Source organism: Chlorocebus sabaeus, chromosome 1 (assembly GCF_047675955.1).
Source record: "Chlorocebus sabaeus isolate Y175 chromosome 1, mChlSab1.0.hap1, whole genome shotgun sequence".
Taxonomy (NCBI): domain Eukaryota; kingdom Metazoa; phylum Chordata; class Mammalia; order Primates; family Cercopithecidae; genus Chlorocebus; species Chlorocebus sabaeus.
Genome location: NC_132904.1, coordinates 73771485 through 73790539, shown reverse-complemented (window position 1 = coordinate 73790539; position 19055 = coordinate 73771485). Strand labels below are relative to the sequence as shown.

The following is a 19055-nucleotide window of genomic DNA, read 5'->3' as shown; positions in this document are numbered from 1 at the left end:
TAGTCTCTTTGAGTTACTGATGCCGACACTAGTTGGTCTTCATGATCTCTATCCCTGAACCCTGCCTTCTCTGCTGCTCCTATACCCTCTTCCTCTCCCTACTGTTCTTAGGAGGCTTCCTAGGATTCTGCACACAGTGACACGTATCCCTTCCCGGCACTCTTTCATGGCTAAACTCCTACTCTGGAATGTCCCCAGCCCTTCTAGTTTTTCTGGCTTGATGTCTGCTAACCTTACTGCAAATCTTGTTATTTGGTATATGGGGAAGAAGGATCTGTTCGGATATGGGGCTTTTAAAAATGGAATACAGTTGGTTTTTTTTTTTTATAGAAGTAAAACATGGTTTGTTATTTTATGTGTAAAATGCAAAAAGTTAGAAATATAGTATCTGCCTAGTCCCATTCTTGAGAGATAATCACTTGATATATTTTTCTATGCTGATTTTTCTATTATGTTCATGTTGTATACATCATTTTGCTTTTTCTTTTCACTTAAAATAACAAACATTTTAACAAAATTTTTAAACTCCTAATGAACATCACTTAAAATGGTTTAAAAATATTTCATGACAGATGCTATAATACACTTAGCCATTTTTAATTGTTAGGCATTATATGTGTGTCCAATTTTCTCGTTTTTATAAACTAGTAATGCAGAGAAATCTTTGTATTCTGACTAATGTTCCTAGAATAGATTCCCATAAATGGCATTATTGAGTCAAGAAGAATAAACGTTGTTAAAATTCATTATGCCCCCAAATTAGCCAGGCATAGTGGTGTGTGCCTGTAGTCCCAGCTACTTAGAAGGCTGAGGTGGGAGGATCCCTTGGGCCTGGGAGGCAGAGGTTGCAGTGAGCCAAGACTGTGCTACTGCATTCCAGCCTGGGTGACAGAGCCAGACCCTGACTCAAAAAAAAAAAAAAAAAAAAAAAAAAAATTCATTATATCTATTGCCAAAGTACTTTCTCAAAAGGTTATAGCAATTTCTATTTAAAACAGAGGTATGTGACAGGATTAAATATTCTAACATTGCATATTTTTTCTTGATGAATTTTTTTTGTTTTAATTTGAATCATTTAGTTTCAGAACAAGTTTATTTAACTAATTTATTTTAAAATTTATTTTCCTTTGCTTACTTATTCATTGGGGGTTTTCATTTAGCCTTCTCACTGGTTCATCTGCAGTTTTATTTATGGGCCAGTTCTGAATTATTTCACAGAAATTGTATTTCAATTTAAAATATAAATGCTATGGTATAATTTATTCATATTTATAAATTTTAAAATACCAGCTCTGAGATCCATAGTTGACAAGGTTTATGCAAAGTCTAATATCCAAATCTTTCTGCCTCTCTCCCCATCCCTTGAGTGGTATCAAAGTTCTGGGGCTTACCACAAGATAGCAAAAATAGCGTGGTGGTGGTAAGAAGAAACTCTGGTCACCAAAATGACACTGGTCACTCTGGTCATTATTACTTTCATTAGACAGTGCCTCAGTCAAGCATTGGTCCCTAGCCACTTTTTGGAATTGCTCTTCCAGGCATTTTATAGAAATATTCCTCACAACAGGCTTTTGCATTGACCACAAGCATGGCTTGGAACCCTCACCATTGTTCCCAAGACTGAGATGCTTACTGGCTAGCTTCCATGATCTTCCTTGCAACCATCCCCGATTTGTGAATTTCGTCTGCCAGGATGCAGTGTTGTAAATCAGGCACAAGTCTGAGTACCAGTGAAGTCTTCAATCCTAGTGCAAAGTTGCAGCATAGTCTTTCATTTTCTTCATATGTTTTTAACTTGAAGACTATTTCGTATAATAACTAATATAGCTGTGCTAGCTTTGCATGGTTTATCTTTTCCATCCTTTATTTTTTTAACCTTTCTATAGCTCATGTTTTGGAAGTTTCTCTTATAAATAGCATGTGGTTGGGTTTCTCAAATCCAGTTTGGCAGTATTTGTCTTTATGTTCCAAATAAAAAATAGCTCTATACTAATATATCACTAATATATTTTATTTGAGCTTACATCCGTATTCTTCCTAATGCTGTTGTCCTGTCAGTTCTGTGGGTTTTGTTTTGTTTTTGAGGCAAGGTCTCACTCTGTTGCCCAGGATGGAGTGCAGTGGTGTGATCTTGGCTTATTGCAGCCTCTGCCTCCCAAGCTTGACTGATCCTCCCACTTCAGCCTCCCAAGTAGCTAGGACTACAGGTGCAAACCACCACACCTAGCTAATTTTTTTTTTTTTTTTTTTTTTTTTTCATGGAGACAGGCTTTTGCCATGTTGCCCAGGCTGGTCTCAAACTCCTGAACTCAAGTGATCTGCCTGCCTCGACCTCCCAAATTGCTGGGATTGCAGGTGTGAACTACTGCACCCAGCCCTGTGTTCTTTTTTCCTCTTTTCTTGCCTTACTTTGTATTAAGTATTTTTTATTACTTTATTTTTCCCTCTATTAACTTGGAAGGAATACCCATATTTTCTCTGCTACTGACTCTTGCTGTCTTTTTTGTACCTGCCCTGGAAATTGCAACATGTAATCTTGACTCACCAAAGTCTTATATTAGTATTTTAATCTTTTCCTGGATAATACGAGGATCTTGAAACACCTTAACTTCATTTACCTCCTTCTGAGTTATAAGCCATTCTCATCATATATTTTAATCCTACATACTTTTCCAACCACAGATGACATTATTGTTGTTTTGTATAGTTAATATTCTTTTACATTTACCTATGTATTTACTTTTTTATTACTCTTCATTTTATCATGCACCTCTGATCTTTCATCTAGAATCTTTTTTTCCCCTGTATAAAAAATAACCCCTAGGTGTCCCATAGAAGGTGACTGTTAGGAAGAGAAGAGGCCTGAGCTGTGTACGCCATCAAGCCAGTACCTAGGGAGAGCAGACTAATAATGTCTGTTCACACATTTAGATGCTTCAAAGCTAGGATTCATTCCCCCACAAATCACAAACTAGAAAAGTTTGTGCTTTCTCCTAGGATATAACCCTGGAAGGTTCCAAATCAAAGTGTATGGTGTTTACAAGGTTACCTTCTCCCCTGTAGCCCTGTGAAGTTTGTAAGAGCTTCCTGTACCTCAGCCAATTCTAGAGAAAAATTACCCCAAATGCTACACTATCTCTGGATTTCCTTCCTTGTTTGGATCTTGGCTCCATAGTTCTTCAGTGTCTGGTAGATGTCTGATGCTTTCATTTAGATTTTTCAGAACATTTTGTCTAGCTTTTCTAGTTGTTCCCCTTAGCTAGAAAGAGCAGAATTTTTTTGGTAGGGTAACTGTAACTTCTCTCTTTTCCCCTCTGTGTGTGTTGTTTCTCCATTTCTCACTATGCAAGGGTTCCTAGGGCCTCCACCATCAATGTGTCTTTTTTTCTCATCTAGAGTTACTGTCAGCTGACAGTTGGTGATGCTGATATAAAACATTGCAATATGTATTGGGGAAAAGTGCAAGAAAACTGCATCTTACAGCTGTGAGAAAGCAGGGAAAGGGTCCTTGAAAGTTTCTTTAAACATTCTGTTATAATGATAACAGAAAATATGGATTTTACATGAGTAGGTTGCATTGACTAGGCTGCCCCAATAAGCTGTCTTGGTTGAGTGAGTAGGCCTACATCCAAAATGGAGGCGTGATTATGCTGCTAGCGGGATGTAACACAATAGTCCAGAGCACAGAGAAAACTGCTTAAAAATGCTAAGTCAGAAGAAGTCTAACTTGGACACATTCATGTAGAGTAGGCCTACTGCATAGTCATCAGCATTGTATATTCCCAGCTTAAAGAAGTGATGGCCAAGAAAAGAGACTTCCTTTTTCAATTCCCACTGATGTTCAGGCAGTCACATAAGCAAACTCCTTCCTACTCTTTTCACTCCCTTTTTTCACACCACTACCACCACCAACAGTAAGTACAGTTACTTACTGGGATGGGAAGAAGTAGAAGAAGAGAGAGGAAAAGCCAAATCACGGTTCTTCTTTTGCCTATAATCCATAGCTGGGGGGTGGGAACTTCACCTGAGTTTGGTGAGAGGGCTTTGAAGTAAACTAAACTAATAGTAATATTTACATGTGATCGGACATCCAAAAGAAAACCTTTTAGGTTGAAAGAGATTAAAATAAAATATCAATGTGACCAGTAAAATGATTAGAAGAAAGAGGAGTACCATGAAATGACAAACATTGTTTTCTTTGTTACTTGGAGAGCAAAGTCAGTATCTCGATTTGGTTAAACTCATTAATTCTTTGACTATATCTAGAGTGCTATTAAGGCCTGATTTCATGTTCTTCTCATTTCAAAAATTTTTTTTCAAGATCTCTGTTTGATTGTTTTGATAACATCAAAAAATTGTGCTTGGATTAAAACACCCTATTCTTGTTTCATGGATGTGAATCATTCCTTTACGTTATGGAAGATCTTAAATATATTTATTTTGTGGCTCTTTTCTGATTGTTCTATTAATTATGTTTTCTTGGGTCCAAGTTTTTCTATTTGTTGGCTTCATAGGGTTCATTTGTTGACATCCCTTACATGTTTTCTGATTCCTGATTGTGATCTCATCTTCTACAGAGCACTCTTCCCAGTGTCTTGATCTGGGATACCTTTTGTTAGTAAGGCTGTTTGCCTGTTTGTTTCTTCCTAGTTTACCTCACAGCCCTTGTCCAAGAGAATTTCCTTTGTAATTCTTATTAATGTAGTTTTTTGTTCACTAGCCTGTAGTTTACATTGTAAAAAATATAATTTCCACAGGTTTTGTACAGAGAGGAGGAAATTTCTGTTTTCTTGACACGAAGATTCAAATTTATTTGATGTGTAATACGTAGACCAAGTATAACATTGTTTCTCCTAACAAATCATTAGCAATTTTCTCTCATATGCTACATTAGGAACAGAAAAATTGGTTTTTTTTTTTAATATGGTGGCTGTGATTGCAATGATGTCCAAAAATGTATATGCATGTGGACAAGGAGCCTGCCAAAGTGTAAAGTATTAGTTTTGTTCGGGCAGTAAACTTATGGGATATATTGTTTCTCTTCCGGTATTCCCAAATTTCTGTATTATATTATTTTTTAAAAGAGGACATAATTTTAAAATATGTATTCTAAATAACTTAAATTCCTACTGTGTTTACAAACCCCATGAACATCCCCAATTGCCTACAGAACACAACTTTAAAACTCCTCATATAAGTATCCGCAAAAACTGCTGTTCACACACTGCTTCTCTTTTTATCTCCCTACATTTTCTTATGCCTTATCTAGTCTGGTTTCGTCCCCATCCTTGACACAGATGCTACTGATTTCTGCAGTATTTTAAGAACTGAAACACATTTTTTTTTCAGGGTCATTTTTCTAGGAACAGGATACTGGTTTTACTGGTCTGTTTTTATTCTGAGTTTAGCTGGGATCCTGACTGCCTACTCTTCATTGCTGTTGGTGAGTAATGCTTCTCATTTCTTCCACTCCCTTCCTGAGTAGCCTGATGAGGTGTTCCTGCCTGTGGTATAGTATCCAGTTGGTACTGGGGGCTCTCAGAACCCAAGTTCATTCTTGTCTTAGTAGAGTTGGGGTTTACATTAGCTAGTTGAATTTTAGGCACAAGCAATAGGATGTGGAAGGAAAGCCTACTCTGTTAGAGGATGTGTCTTGCCAGTTTGGCCCTTTGAAAGTATAACAGAACATCCTTTTTCTATTTCCTTGTTTTATACCCTATCCTATGGTTCCCTCAATATTGTCATTTTAGATACCCATAGCTTCACATCAGCAGTATCTTTACTCATCTCATGTCCCATCTTCTGAAAATCAGTCTTTCTGGGCCTTATAAAAATTTACTAGTTTGTTAAACTTGTTCTAATGTACAAATGCTAGTCACCTAGCCCAGATGCAAAGTACATTTTAGCAAAAGCCTTTTGGCAATAGTGTGACCTTGTTTCTGTTGCCTAACATACTAGTTTCTCTTAGTGTGAGAAATTTATGCCAGGTAAGAGAAAAGTCTATGGAAATGGGAGGATAACTTTAGATAGAGTTTTGCAGTGCCCATTTATACATAGGGCAGATAACTTTCTCTGATTTCACCATTCCTTTCTCTATTGAATTTGTGTCTGATACAGAAGAACCTAGCCCCCAAATTTGTTGCTATTTGCATGAACTTTTTCTTTCAAAAAAACTTACTAATCATTATATGAGCAGAACATTGTGAGAAGTGCTGAGTATACGGAGATCAATAAAAACTAAGCAATTTCTGTTTTCATGCAGTGCATTTCATGGAGGTAGGTGTGAGATTTAAGTTACAACTATTCCTTGTCACTGGAGTGGGATCTTAAAGGAGTGTTAGATTTGGACATATAGATATGGTAATGAGGAAGAACGTTGTGGGCTGAGGGAGCTTCATGACTAAGCAAGACAGAAAAATATAGGATATCTTGCTGAGAAGGAAAGGTCAGTTCTGTTAGTATGTAGGGCATAATGAAGAATAATGGGGGGCCGGGTGCGGTGGCTCCTGCCTGTAATCCCAGCACTTTGGGAGGCCAAGGGGGGTGGATCATGAGGTCAGAAGATCGAAACCAACCTGACTAAACCTGGTGAAACCCGGTCTCTACTAAAAATATATTTTAAAAAATTAGCGGAGCGTGGTGGCGGGCGCTTGTAGTCCCAGCTACTCAGGAGGCTGAGGTGGGAAAATGGCGTGAACCTGGGAGGCAGAGTTGCAGTCAGCCGAGATCGAGCCACACTGCACTCCAGCCTGGGCGACACAGCAAGACTCCATCTCAAAAAAACAAAAACAAAAACAAAAAAAAAAACCACACAACAGAATAATGGGGAAACATGGCTGAAAAGATAGGTTTGTGAGATTTTGGAAGGCCTGGAAAGAAAGGCTAAGACATTTGATATAAATCAGTTTTCTATTTTAGGAAAATTATTCTCGATGTTTTGGTTTGGAGGGTGGCTATAGGCAGACCAATTAGAAACTTTTTTTTTTTTACAGGAGGAAAATGTAGTTGAAGGATGTGCTCTGGGCCAAATTCCGACCACTGAATTGTGCCAATTTTATGCACAATAAACATGAAATGGTATAGTTAGGTTCTAAGAGGGGAATGAATTCTAGTGTCCAATAAAGCAATATATTTTAACAAACTTTCTACTATACCCTACCTCTTTTTGAATACATACAGTGACAACAATAGTGAAAAAGAAGGGGTACCTGGATTCTATTTCTAGTTCTATCTTTAGGTTACTATGTAACCTTGGTCAAGGCATGTAACTCTTCTGACCTCAGTTTCATTTTTTTTTTCAAATGAGAATGATAATAATATTTAATAGTATAATATAGGGCTAAGTAAAGAACAAATGAAATATACATGAAATAATTTTGATAAAGAGGTAAGTGCCTTACATATCAAATTATCATTAATATCCCAGGCATCTGAGGACTCCAGTTTTCAATTTCTATCTTTACACTGACTTGGTGACTGGCTAGATTTAGATTAAAATCCAAGATTTATTGAATCTATACCAGTGTTAACAACAGTGGTTTGACAGTAGTAACAACAGCCCTGTTGTCCTTGGACAACAAGAGTCCTTGGAAGGGCTGCCTCCTGAACTTTCCTCTCTTACAAGTGAGTCTGAGTAATACCAGGAATAAGGTTCCTCACAGGGAAAAGAAATGGGCAGGAGCTCAGGAAGAGTATCAGTGTGGTAATTGTTATGAAATCTTCGAGGAGATAACACAGAATTCTTCCTGAGGTTGCAGATGGAAGTTATAAACAGGAGGCAAGATTTGAACTGGCTTTGAAGAGTCAGTGGCATCGGGAGAGGGAGCTTTTTCAGGCAAACAGTATGGAAAACTCCCAGAGGCTAAAGTACAGGTATAGCAAGAAGTGAGTGTACTGCCGGACTGTGAACAGAATTTGGAGCTATAGGAACAGTGCTTTGGGTGGCAACTTGGTGATTTCAAAATAACTCTCTTTTCCTTTGCTTTTGCAGTTACTTGGATTGTTGTTGCTTTGGGAAGGGATTGAACTATACCTGCACTTGTGTCATAAGGTAGGACATCTGAGTCCACATTGGAAACCTTAGACCAGGACTGAACCTTAGGCCAGGCCTAAACATGCTCCTTGGTGTACTCAGTTTTGCATATGGGTTACCCTCTCTGTTACTGTTCTCCTTGGAGAGAAGAGATTTACTTACATCATTTTAACTGAAATAATTAAATATCTAACGTTGCAACTGATTTATGGAAGGAGCTGAACCGGAGCTGAACCCAAACTCTTATTCTCACTGCTTCCTATTAAACTCAATCTGTGACCCTGTTCTTCCCATTCCAGTAAAATCTTAGGCACTCATTCCATTAATTTCCCAGTACCTTTTAGTCACAGATATACTCTCATTTCAGTGATTAAAATTTTCAGTTCATTGTAATAACCTGAGTTCCAACTTTATTAACCTTAAAATGTTTCCCCTCCTCTATTTGGGCCTGATCCAAGCCTGAAGCCCATAGCAGCAGAGAGGGCATGGTGGTCCTTTTACCTCTTTTCCACCTGAGTGGGGTCCAGGGGAAGGGGAGATGGAGAAAAGAGCACAGTCTCACAAGGAGAGGGGAGAAGGGAATCAGGGGTTGATTTCTAGGTAAATGTACAGTTGCCTCTTTTCCTGTGAACTTTTTCTATGTGTGTTTTCAGAAACCCTACTGAGAACCTTGACTGTAACTCTCTTGGTGGAGTCAATGCCTGTCTTCCTGCAGTGCCCTGAAATTTCTTTTTTGAAGTCCTTTTGACCCTCTCTTGAGTTAGGATATCTTTAAAATAACACCAGCATGATTTCTTTCACAGGGTCTATATCTGGTCCCCAGAGGACAGTCAGCTTGGCCCCACCATCTACAGGCATGCAGCATAGTTCCGATACAGCATCCTTGTTTTGTTCTCCCATGGGCTTGAACAGCTCCAGTGACAGCCTCTTGCTTTTTTATAGACTTTTTTGGACATGTTTTAAAAAAAATTGATACCAGTAATTGGACATATTTGTGGGATCCATGTGATAATTTTGATATATGCCTACAATGTATAATGCTCAAATCAGGGTACTTAGGATATCCATCATCTCAAGCATTTATCATTTCTTCATGTTAGGAACATTTCAACTCTTCTAGCTGTTTTGAAACTATTTTTTGAACTATTTTGAAGCTATTTATATTATAAATTATTGCTAACGGTAGTCACCTTACTGTACTATCAAACATTAGAACTTATTCTTTCTATTTAATGGTATGTTCTCATTAACCAACCCCTCTTCATTTCTCCCACTCTGACCCACCTTTCCCAGTCCTTGGTAACTATCATTCTATTCTCTACTTCCACGAGATCAACTTTTTTAGCTCCCAAATATGAGTGGGAACATCAGGCATAGTGTTGATACAATTCCTTGTATTTCCCCAAATCCAGAAACATTTCAGCCTCTTGAGTGGTCCCTTTAAGTCTTGAATTAGTCCATTTGCATTGCTAATAAAGGAATACCTGAGATTGGGTAATTTATAAAGAAAAGAGGTGTATTTTGGCTCATGGTTCTGCAGGCTGTAAAGGAAGCATAGCACTGGCATCTGGTCCTGGTGAGGGCCTCAGGAAGCATACAATCATGGTGGAAGGCAAGCAGGGAGCCAGCATATCACATTGCAAGAGAGGGAGCAAGAGAGAGAAGGAGGAGGTGTCAGGTCCTTTTAAACAACCAGATCTCATGTAAACTCACAGAATGAGAACCCACTTATTACTGCAAGGATAGCACCAAGCCATTCATGAGGGAGCTGTCCCCATGATCCAAACACCTCCCTCTATGCCCACCTCCAGTATTGGTGGTCACATTTCAACATGAGATTTGGAGGGAACACAGGTCCAAGCCATATCAATATCCTCTTACTCAAATGAGAAGTATGAACTGGAAATATAAATTTAGAGTTATTAGAATAGATGGAGCTTGAAGTCATGAGATTTTCTAGGGAAAGAATATAGATTTGAAAACTGAACAAATAGGACATTGACATCAACATTTATTTTGGATTTGGGACACCATGATAAATTAACCAATACCAAGAATCCCTAGGAGTGAAAACATTCTGATTACCATTCCAGGTTTATGTCTGTTATAAAAACTATGCTTATGTTGCCTGTGCCAGTTAAGTACTGCTACTTGGCCTCTGCCACGGCAGAAGCGCATCATCCCCTTTGAAATCAGGAAGACTCTTTGGCAGCATCTCTCACCTTTTTTCAGGCATACAGGATGGCCACCACAGTGCTTTTCAAGGATACTGATGCTTTCCTCACCAGTGTCTTCTGGGACCTCCCAAAGAACTCGATATAGGGAGTAGGTTAGCTCATAGGTGATACCGTTCTAGCACTTTTTCTTAATAAATCTTTTATTATTTCTTCTATATTATACCAAGAAATTACTGGCATCCCAATTTCATTGCGCATAGGCTACCAGTGAGCCTGGGCTTCAGATAACCAAACAATTAGAACCTCTTTGAACTGCTTAATACCTGGATTCTAGGATATGAAATCCAGAATCTCTGGTAAGTGCACCCATATCAATAAATTTAGTCTGATCTAAAATTCTGTTCTCTTTTCCTTGTTCTCTTTCCCTTAGAATTCATTCCCACACATATTCTACAGGAGTTTTGCCAATATTAGTCAGGAAAATCTTCTTTTCTAAGCCTTCATCTTCTGAGGCATTCTGGGATCTAGTTCACAGATGCTGAAAGAAATGAAAAGTTCAGGGGGATTATTAAGAGTTGGCATTCCTTTGGAACTTAACTACCTTGGTTGAGCAGGTCTTCAAACCAGGAATGACCAGGCTTATCAGACTTGTAAGGAGAGACTGATTTTATTGGTAAGGGAGATTTTGTGGGGCTCGGAGTTTCAGTTTTATTGTACTCAGAATAAATTTAGGAAGAAAAGCGTTAGCACCAGGGGGTTCTAGAACCCCCTCCCCTTCCCCTTCTACCCACAGCTGCCCAGAGAGAAGCGAATGGCATCAACCCAAACTCCTTGTAAACATGCTAATCACCTGACCTCCTGGTAGACACACTAAAGGTATTTGTCAACTCCTTATCTGCAAAAATTTCCACCAGGATATACCTAGATCTATCTAGGTTGGTTTTATTGTAAACAAACCTGGAATATATAGGTTCGTGTGGTAGAAGACATGACTGGCTAGAGTTATATAATTAATGGAGTATAAAATAATGATGCTCCATAACCAAAATGACTCCTGTGAAGCAACATTTCTTCATATTTTGCTCAAAACACACCTTACATTTTAAGTCCAAAAACAATGTATACTAATACAGGAGAGGAAAGACCCTATATGAGTAGCTGCATTTGACATAATCATATCTGCTCGAATTTTTTTTTTTCGAGACGAAAGTCTAGCTCTTTCGCCCAGGCCAGATTGCAGTGGCACTATCTCAGCTCACTGCAAGCTCCACCTCCTGGGTTCACGCCATTCTCCTGCCTCAGCCTCCCGAGTAGATGGGACTACAGGCGCCCACCACCACGCCTGGCTAATTTTTTTGTTTTTTTTTAGTAGATACGGGGTTTCACCGTGTTAGCCAGGATGGTCTCGATCTCCTGACCTCGTGATCTGCCCGCCTCGGTCTCCCAAAGTGCTGGGATTACAGGCGTAAGCCACCGTGCCCCGGCATTTTCTTTTTCTTTTTTTTTTTTTTTGGCAGAGTCTCACTCTGTTGCCCAGGCTGGAGTGCAGAGTGTCGCGATCTCAGCTCACTGCAACCTCTGCCTTCCGGGTTCAAGTGATTCTCCCACCTCAGCCTCCCAAGTAGCTGGAACTACAGTTGTGCGCAACCACACCTGGCTAATTTTTGTATTTTTTGGTAGAGATGGGGTTTTACCGTATTGGCCACGCTTATCTCGAACTCCTGGCCTCAGGTGATCCACCCGCCTCAGCCTCCCAAAGGGCTGGGATCATAGGTGTGAGCCACCGCTCCCAGCCAACCACTGGAGAATCTTTTATCTGTTCCCTGTGATTGCCTGTATCCTTTAAATCCGTAGTGAAGTTTGGTGTTGGGTAAGATCTGCGATTCTTATGAGTCTGGCAATTCAACTTTTGTGTTGTGATGCATTTAGTTTTTCCTAATAGGTTGTTTAAAATTTTTTCATCTATGTATGTGTTTTCTGTTCTTTTAATAATGTCCTTGTTAAATTTAGGTCTAATGTTTTGTTGCACTCATAAAGTATTCTCTCTTTTTCTATTATCTGAAAGAGTTTGTTAAAGATTGGAAATATTTCTTCCTTAAATGTTTGGTAGAATTTATCATTGAAGTCAGCAAAGGGTTGTTTTGTGAGAGACTTAATTATGGATTTAATTATTTTAGATGTAGAGATTATGGAAAGGAGAGAGCTAAATACTGTCTAGAGGGCAGCACAGATGTAGGAAAACTATACTTTTGAAAGGGAGGAAGTTAGGAAAGTTAGGTCTTCTTGGTCTCAACGTTTTTTCTCTATGAAGTATACAGTGTTCTGGCAGGCAGATTTTTTCATCTATTTAACAAATACTTATTGGACGCTTACTATGTGCCAGACATTCTGCAGGACACTGAGGATGTCACCATAAACAATACCAATATTATCCTTGACTTCATGAAGCTTATAGTCTGTTGGGGAAAACAGACATCGAAAAGGCAATTACAGAGTATTATTTACTTATAATTGTATTGAGTATACAATTGAAGTCTAATGAAATAACGAAGACTTTAATGGCAACTGTTGAATCTGAGTAAGAGATACCAAGCAATGTTAGGACCCAGCTGAGGCTGGAGATAGTAAATTAGTAATGGTAAATTAGCTGTGTAATTTTTTCTAGTCATGCTGTACAGCAAAGATTAGAAGCAAAGAAGGTGAATGATTGGTTCCATCTAATACTGGGGATTTGCAAGATGGTGAGATTAAAAGAATGAGGAAGCAGATAAGGTCCCTGACATTGTGAAGACACACATACAATTCCTAAGGACAGTTCTGATCCAAGCCTAGTGCTTCAGGTCAGGAGATTTTTTTTCCTGTTTCCCTAGATCCTGATTCTGCTAGTGATTCTTCCGTGTGTCATTTTAATGTTCATTATGTGCAAATTCTGGAAAGAAAGATGGCTGGTAGCTGGGCTGTCTCTGCAGGTAAGAATCATCCTATAGCTCCAGCACTAGCTGTCTAGATGTATCCAGCCTGACTTTTGGCTTTCTCACAGATCTTTGCTCCCTATGTGCACCTGGTCAGCATAACTGTGATGGTTATCCTTTTCTGGCCTGTGGCCATCTACGTGGCACGTTTGGAAAGAGAAGGTATGTCACATAGGGCAGAACCCTGCCTATTTCTTCAGCTCTGGCTTTAGCTTGCATACTCCACTTAGGAAAACAGAAGCTTGGGAACTAGCCGCCCCTATGCCTTGTTGCAATTCATTTAGCTTGCTACTCAGGCACACTCCTGTGCTCTCACTCACTACCCTGTCACGGTGGCCAATGGCCTGTCATAGTATTTCTGTGGCCAAACAGAACTTCTAAAGAGGGATTCTTTTTTTTCGAAAAATAAGATCTTTACATTGTTATACATTGACTGTCTGAAGATGGATGGCAGGTGACGCAGTAGAGGCTGTTTTAATTTTACTTGAGCAAAGTACTGGTACAAGTCACAGTTCTTTCCATTTATTTTCAAATATTAGTAGTTTTTCTTTTCCTTTCTTTCTTTTTCTTTTTTTTTTTTTTTGAGACAGAGTCTTGCTCTGTTGCCATGCTGGAGTGCAGTGGCACAATCTTGGCTCACTACAACCTCCACCTCCCGGGTTCAAGAGATTCTCCTGCCTCAGCCTCCCAAGTAGTTGGGATTACAGGTGTGCACCACCACTCCTGGTTGTATTTTTAGTAGAGACGGGGTTTCACCATGTTGGCCAGGATGGTCTCAATCTCTTGACCTCATGATCCGCCCGCCTCGGCCTCCCAAAGTGCTGGGATTACAGGCGTGAGCCACTGAGCCTGGCAAATATTAGTAGTTTCAACTCATACTAGGTCCAGAGATTTCTGCTTACATTCAGGTAACTCAGAGCAGTCCCCTGTGAGATCATGCCATACCTGAGGACTTACAGCAGAAGTCTGTAAGTCGTCTTACAGCAAATGTCTGTCTCTGTCACTGGTTTCCTCTTCATTCTTTGCTCCAATGTAATGGAATCAAAAGAACTGGATCTGTATACCAAACTGTTTTGAGAATGGAATTGTCTTTCACCACTCTACGGATAAACCAATAGGACATTCTTCTCTCTGGGTCTCATTTTTACTCTTTTTTAAATAAGGGTAAAATTACCCTTTCTGACCTGTGGGGGTATGCAGACAAGAGAAAGACTGCATAGATAGTGCTGCCATTGTGTGTTTATATATGTATGCTTGTGTGTGGAGGGTAAATTTTAGGAAGTATTTCTGGGGAAAGGGCTTAAAGGGGACAATAATCAACTCTTTTCTTTTTCACTTTCTAAATTTTAGTTAGAATGAGAAGATACAGGATGACACATTCTGAGAAAAAAAGGCTCAAGAAATGTAATGTAATCGCAAGGTTTAGAGGTTAGAGCTGGAGACTGAGATTTGAAAGTCACTGAAGCATAGGTGGTAACTTGAAAATGTACAAATGGGTAAAATTCTCAGAGGTCTAAAATAGTAAGTCTTGGGGAATGGCTGGTTATCGCAGGCATTGTGTACAGGCTCTGTATGTGAATGTGTGTGTATGCACGAGAGAGAGAGAGGGAAGGAGGGAGGGAGGGAAAGAGGGAAGCAAATATTTATAGAGTGTTATGAGTCAACACTGTCATAACAACTCTGTAAGGTTGATATAAGCAGCAGGACAGCCCCATTTTACAGAAGAAAATGAAGATTCAGAGAGATTAAGTAAGTTGTCCTTAGTCACACAATCAGGAAGTGGCAGAACTTGGCTTTAAACCCAGATTTCTGCCAATTAGTGCCCTTTCCACTATGCTGTACTGCCTTAAATATACAGATGTTTTGGGATGATCTTTACAGTCTCTGGGGCTTTCTTAGAATCAGCCAAGCTCCTCATCCTCCTAAGAAGCTGCTCCTTAACATCGCTTCTCCTTCCTTTCCTTCCCCATCTGTCCCCTATACAATTGAGTCCTCTGTAAATTTCCAGTTCCAGTAGTAGCATTAATAATAATTGTACAGTTCTATACTTTTATGTCCAAATCCCTGGAAGTAAGTGGAAATGTCACAGAAATAGGAAGTAAATTAGCTAGTACACAGTCAATGAAACCCATGGACTGTGGGTTTACTCAGACTGCTGCATTGCTTGAGATGATTTTCCAGCCCTCTTTATCTTTTTTCCCCTACTTCCCCTTCCTGCCAAATTTTTCAGGTCTACAAGTAGCTGTTGGATTACCCTTTCTTCTTATCCTTTTAAGTCTCTGTTTGATGCCACTAGGGATTTATTCTCCCTGCATTCAGGAGAAGGAGAATTTGGGGCCCAAGCCAATCCTCTTTGGACATAGAGGTGCACCCATGGTAGGTCTGAGCATGAAGAAGATGGATGAAAATAAGTATGTATGGGATATGTGGTCAAGAGAAGAAAACTGAGAACCATAGGAGCCCCTGGAGAGAAAAAGTGATTGCATTAAGATGGCAGAAATAAAGAGTTCATTGTGGAGGTTGGACTTGAATCCAGGCCACCTAACTCCCAGTCCATTTCTCTTTACTGTGCCCAGTGACATTGCCTCAGATGAGCAGAGTCCCAGAATCAGCTTGGATAGAGGGTATACAGGTTTTGAAAGGAGATCTGAGGGAACTAGACTCTTCTATCCAAAATCCTACTGGGTTCTACCCCTACCATTAAAAGGAATGCTGGGAGAAGAGACTCTAAGGCTTAGGGCCTGATGTCCTTTTCTTCTACAGTTGGGGCCTGAGAATACCATGATGTCCTTTGAGAAAGCTGTTGAACATGGAGCCCATGGATTGGAGACTGACGTACACTTAAGGTAAAAAAGCAGGGAGCTGGGGTGGGGGGAGGAGGGGATAAGTTCATTGCCATGCAAGAGAACCAGCCTGGCCTGAGGTGTAGAGACAGCAAGCCCTAGGGAGTTGTTCCTGTGTTCATATTGCATATATGCAGGTACTACACAGATGAACCACATCTCACAAACCACACCTCTGCACCTCTATGTTTTCAGTGACAGGGTTACAAATCAGACACACTTGATAATAGTCTTCACACATGATTCGAATATGGTACCATTGCAACTGTGCTTACCACTTCACTCTATGTACTACCTTAGCAATTTATTTAACATTCCCTGAGCATTTGCTATATTCCAGGCCTTCTTATGAGTGCTTGGGAGATGCAAATGAGTAAGATATAGTCATACCTAAAAGATGTTCCAGCTAGTGAAGGAGACATGGAATGTTTACAGATAACTACAGAATAAGGCCATTTGTGACAAGAGCCATCCAGAGAAAAATAAGTGTAATGGAACCTCAGTGGAGGAAAAGGTCACTTCCTATTGTGTGGAAAAAAAAAAAGAAAAAAAATCTTTATGCTCAAAGTTGTGTTTGGGTTGAGCCTCAAACCAAGCAGAGATGGGGGAAGGAGAAAATTCCAGGGAATTCATTCTGAGAATCTTTTGCTGTGTCCAAGACAATATGAGAAGAATGAAAAGACCAGTGTCAGACTGGGAGACAATATTTGTAAAACATATATCTGGCAAAAGACTTGTGTCTAGGATATATAAATTTCCAAAACTCAACAGTAAAATGAAAACAAAAACAAACCAAACAATCCAATTAGAAAATGGGTGAAATTCATGTGTAGATATGTCACTGAAGAGAATATACAGATAGCAAATAAGTATTGAGAAGATGTTCAACTGCATTAGCCTTTAGGAAAATGCATATTAAAACTAACACTATTCACCTATCGGAATGACTAAATTAAAAAATAGCCAGAACAGTAAATGCTAGTGGACAAATTGAATCACTCATATGTTCCTGGTGGAAACATAAAATTGTATAGCCACTCCAAGTAAGTTTGGCAGTTATTTATAAAACTAAATGCAGTCCTATCTCACTTAATTATGAGGATATGTTCTAAGAAATGCGTTGTTAGGCAATTTTGTCATTGTGTGAACATCATAGAGTGAACTTATACAAACCTAGATGGCACAGCCTACTGCACACCTAGGCTGTATGGTGTGACCGGTTACTCTTCGGCTGCAAACCTGTACAGCGTGTTACTGTACTGAATATTGTAGGCAATTGTAGAACAATGGCAGGTATTTGTGTATCTAAACATATCCAAACATAGAAAAAGTATGGTAAAAATAACAATATAAAAGATAAAACATTGTACACCTGTATAGGGCAATTACCATGAATGGAGCCTGCAGGACTGGAAGTTGCTCTGGGTGAGTCAGTGAGTGAGTGATGAGTGAATGTGAAGGCCTAGGACATTATGTGTACCACTGAAGACTATAAACACTGTACACTTAGACTGCACTAAATTCATAAAAAAATTTCAATAATAAATTAACCCATATATTGTAACTTTTTGACTCTTTTGTGATAACACTTAGTGTAAGCACAAACGCATTGTACAGCTGTACAAAAAACATTTTTTCTTTATAACCTTATTCTCTAAGCTGTTTTCTATTTTAATTTATTTTTTAACTTTTTTATTAGAAATGAAGACACAAGCACACACAGTAGCCTAGGCTTACACAGGGTCGGGATCATTAATATCACTGTCTTCCACCTTCACATCTTCTCCCACTGCAGTGTCTGCAGGGATAATAACATGCATGGAGCAGTCATCTCCTATGGAAACAATGCTTTCTCAAATACCTCCTGAAGGACTGCCTGAGGCTGTTTTACATTTAATTTTTTTATATATAATAGAATGTATATGCTCTAAATTTAAAAAAAGTGTAGTGTAGTAAATATATAAACCAGTAACAGTTGTTTATTGTCATCATCAGGTATTATGTACTGTCTGTAGTTAGTTGTATGTGCTGTACTTTTGTGTGATTGGCTATACAGGTTGGTTTACACAAGTATCACCATAAACATACAAGTAAGGTATTGTGCTACAATATTATGGCTACAGAGTCACTAGGTGATAGGAAATTTTCAGCTCCATTATAATCTTATGGGGCCACTGTCATATATGGGGTCCGTTGTTGACTGAAATGTCATTATGTGGCACATTACTATATATACTTACCATACACCCCAGAAATTGCACTCCTGGGCATTTATTCCAGAGAAAAGAAGACTTAATGTTCATATAGAAAAAAACTTTACATTAATTTTCATAGCTGTTTTATCTGTAATAGCCCAAATCTAGAAACAACCCAAATGTCCTTTAAGAGGTTTAATGATTAAACTGTGTTCATCCATACTGTGGAATATTACCCAGCAGTAAAAATGAATGAACTATTGAAACATGCTGCTGTTTGGATGGACCTCATGGGAATTACGTTGAGTGAATAAAGCCATTCTCAAAAGGTTATGTACTGTATGATTCCATTTGAATATCACATTCAGATGATGACCTTAGAGTGATGGAGAAAAATCAGTGGTTTCCAGGGGTGAAGGAGGGAGAGAGGTGGCTCCCACTTTAAAAGGTAACACAAAACTCTTCTTGTATATTTACCATTCTGTATCTTTACTGTGGTGGTGGTGATATGTCTGCATGTGTGATAAAATTAACATAGAACTAAATATACAAATAAGTTCATGTAAAATGAATGAACTCTGAATGAGGTCATAGGTTTTATCAATGTCAGTTTCCTTGTTGTGATAGTATAGTATAGTTATGCAAGATGTTACTATTGGGGGAAATGGGCTAAGGGTGTATAGGATCTCTCTGTATTATTTCTTACAAACACATGTGAATCTACAGTCCTCTCAAAATAGAATGTAAAGAAAAGAATCTCGTCAGCTTTCTTAAAAAAAAGATATAGACAAAATGATTCTAAAATCCGAAGATGATCCATTCTCACATCTTAAAAC

At 38.9% G+C, this 19055-nt stretch overlaps 1 protein-coding gene across 1 annotated transcript in view; it reads left to right on the top strand.

The window, feature by feature from the left end:
• GDPD4 (glycerophosphodiester phosphodiesterase domain containing 4) overlaps nucleotides 1–19055 on the top strand; it is a 92270-nt gene that overhangs the window by 23119 nt on the left and 50096 nt on the right. Inside the window, exons 4-10 of the mRNA XM_008020233.3 lie at nucleotides 5350–5443; nucleotides 7991–8050; nucleotides 13080–13178; nucleotides 13250–13343; nucleotides 14532–14609; nucleotides 15412–15557; nucleotides 15945–16027. Coding sequence (XP_008018424.3) covers nucleotides 5350–5443; nucleotides 7991–8050; nucleotides 13080–13178; nucleotides 13250–13343; nucleotides 14532–14609; nucleotides 15412–15557; nucleotides 15945–16027 — 654 coding nt within the window. The remainder of the gene's footprint in view (nucleotides 1–5349; nucleotides 5444–7990; nucleotides 8051–13079; nucleotides 13179–13249; nucleotides 13344–14531; nucleotides 14610–15411; nucleotides 15558–15944; nucleotides 16028–19055) is intronic.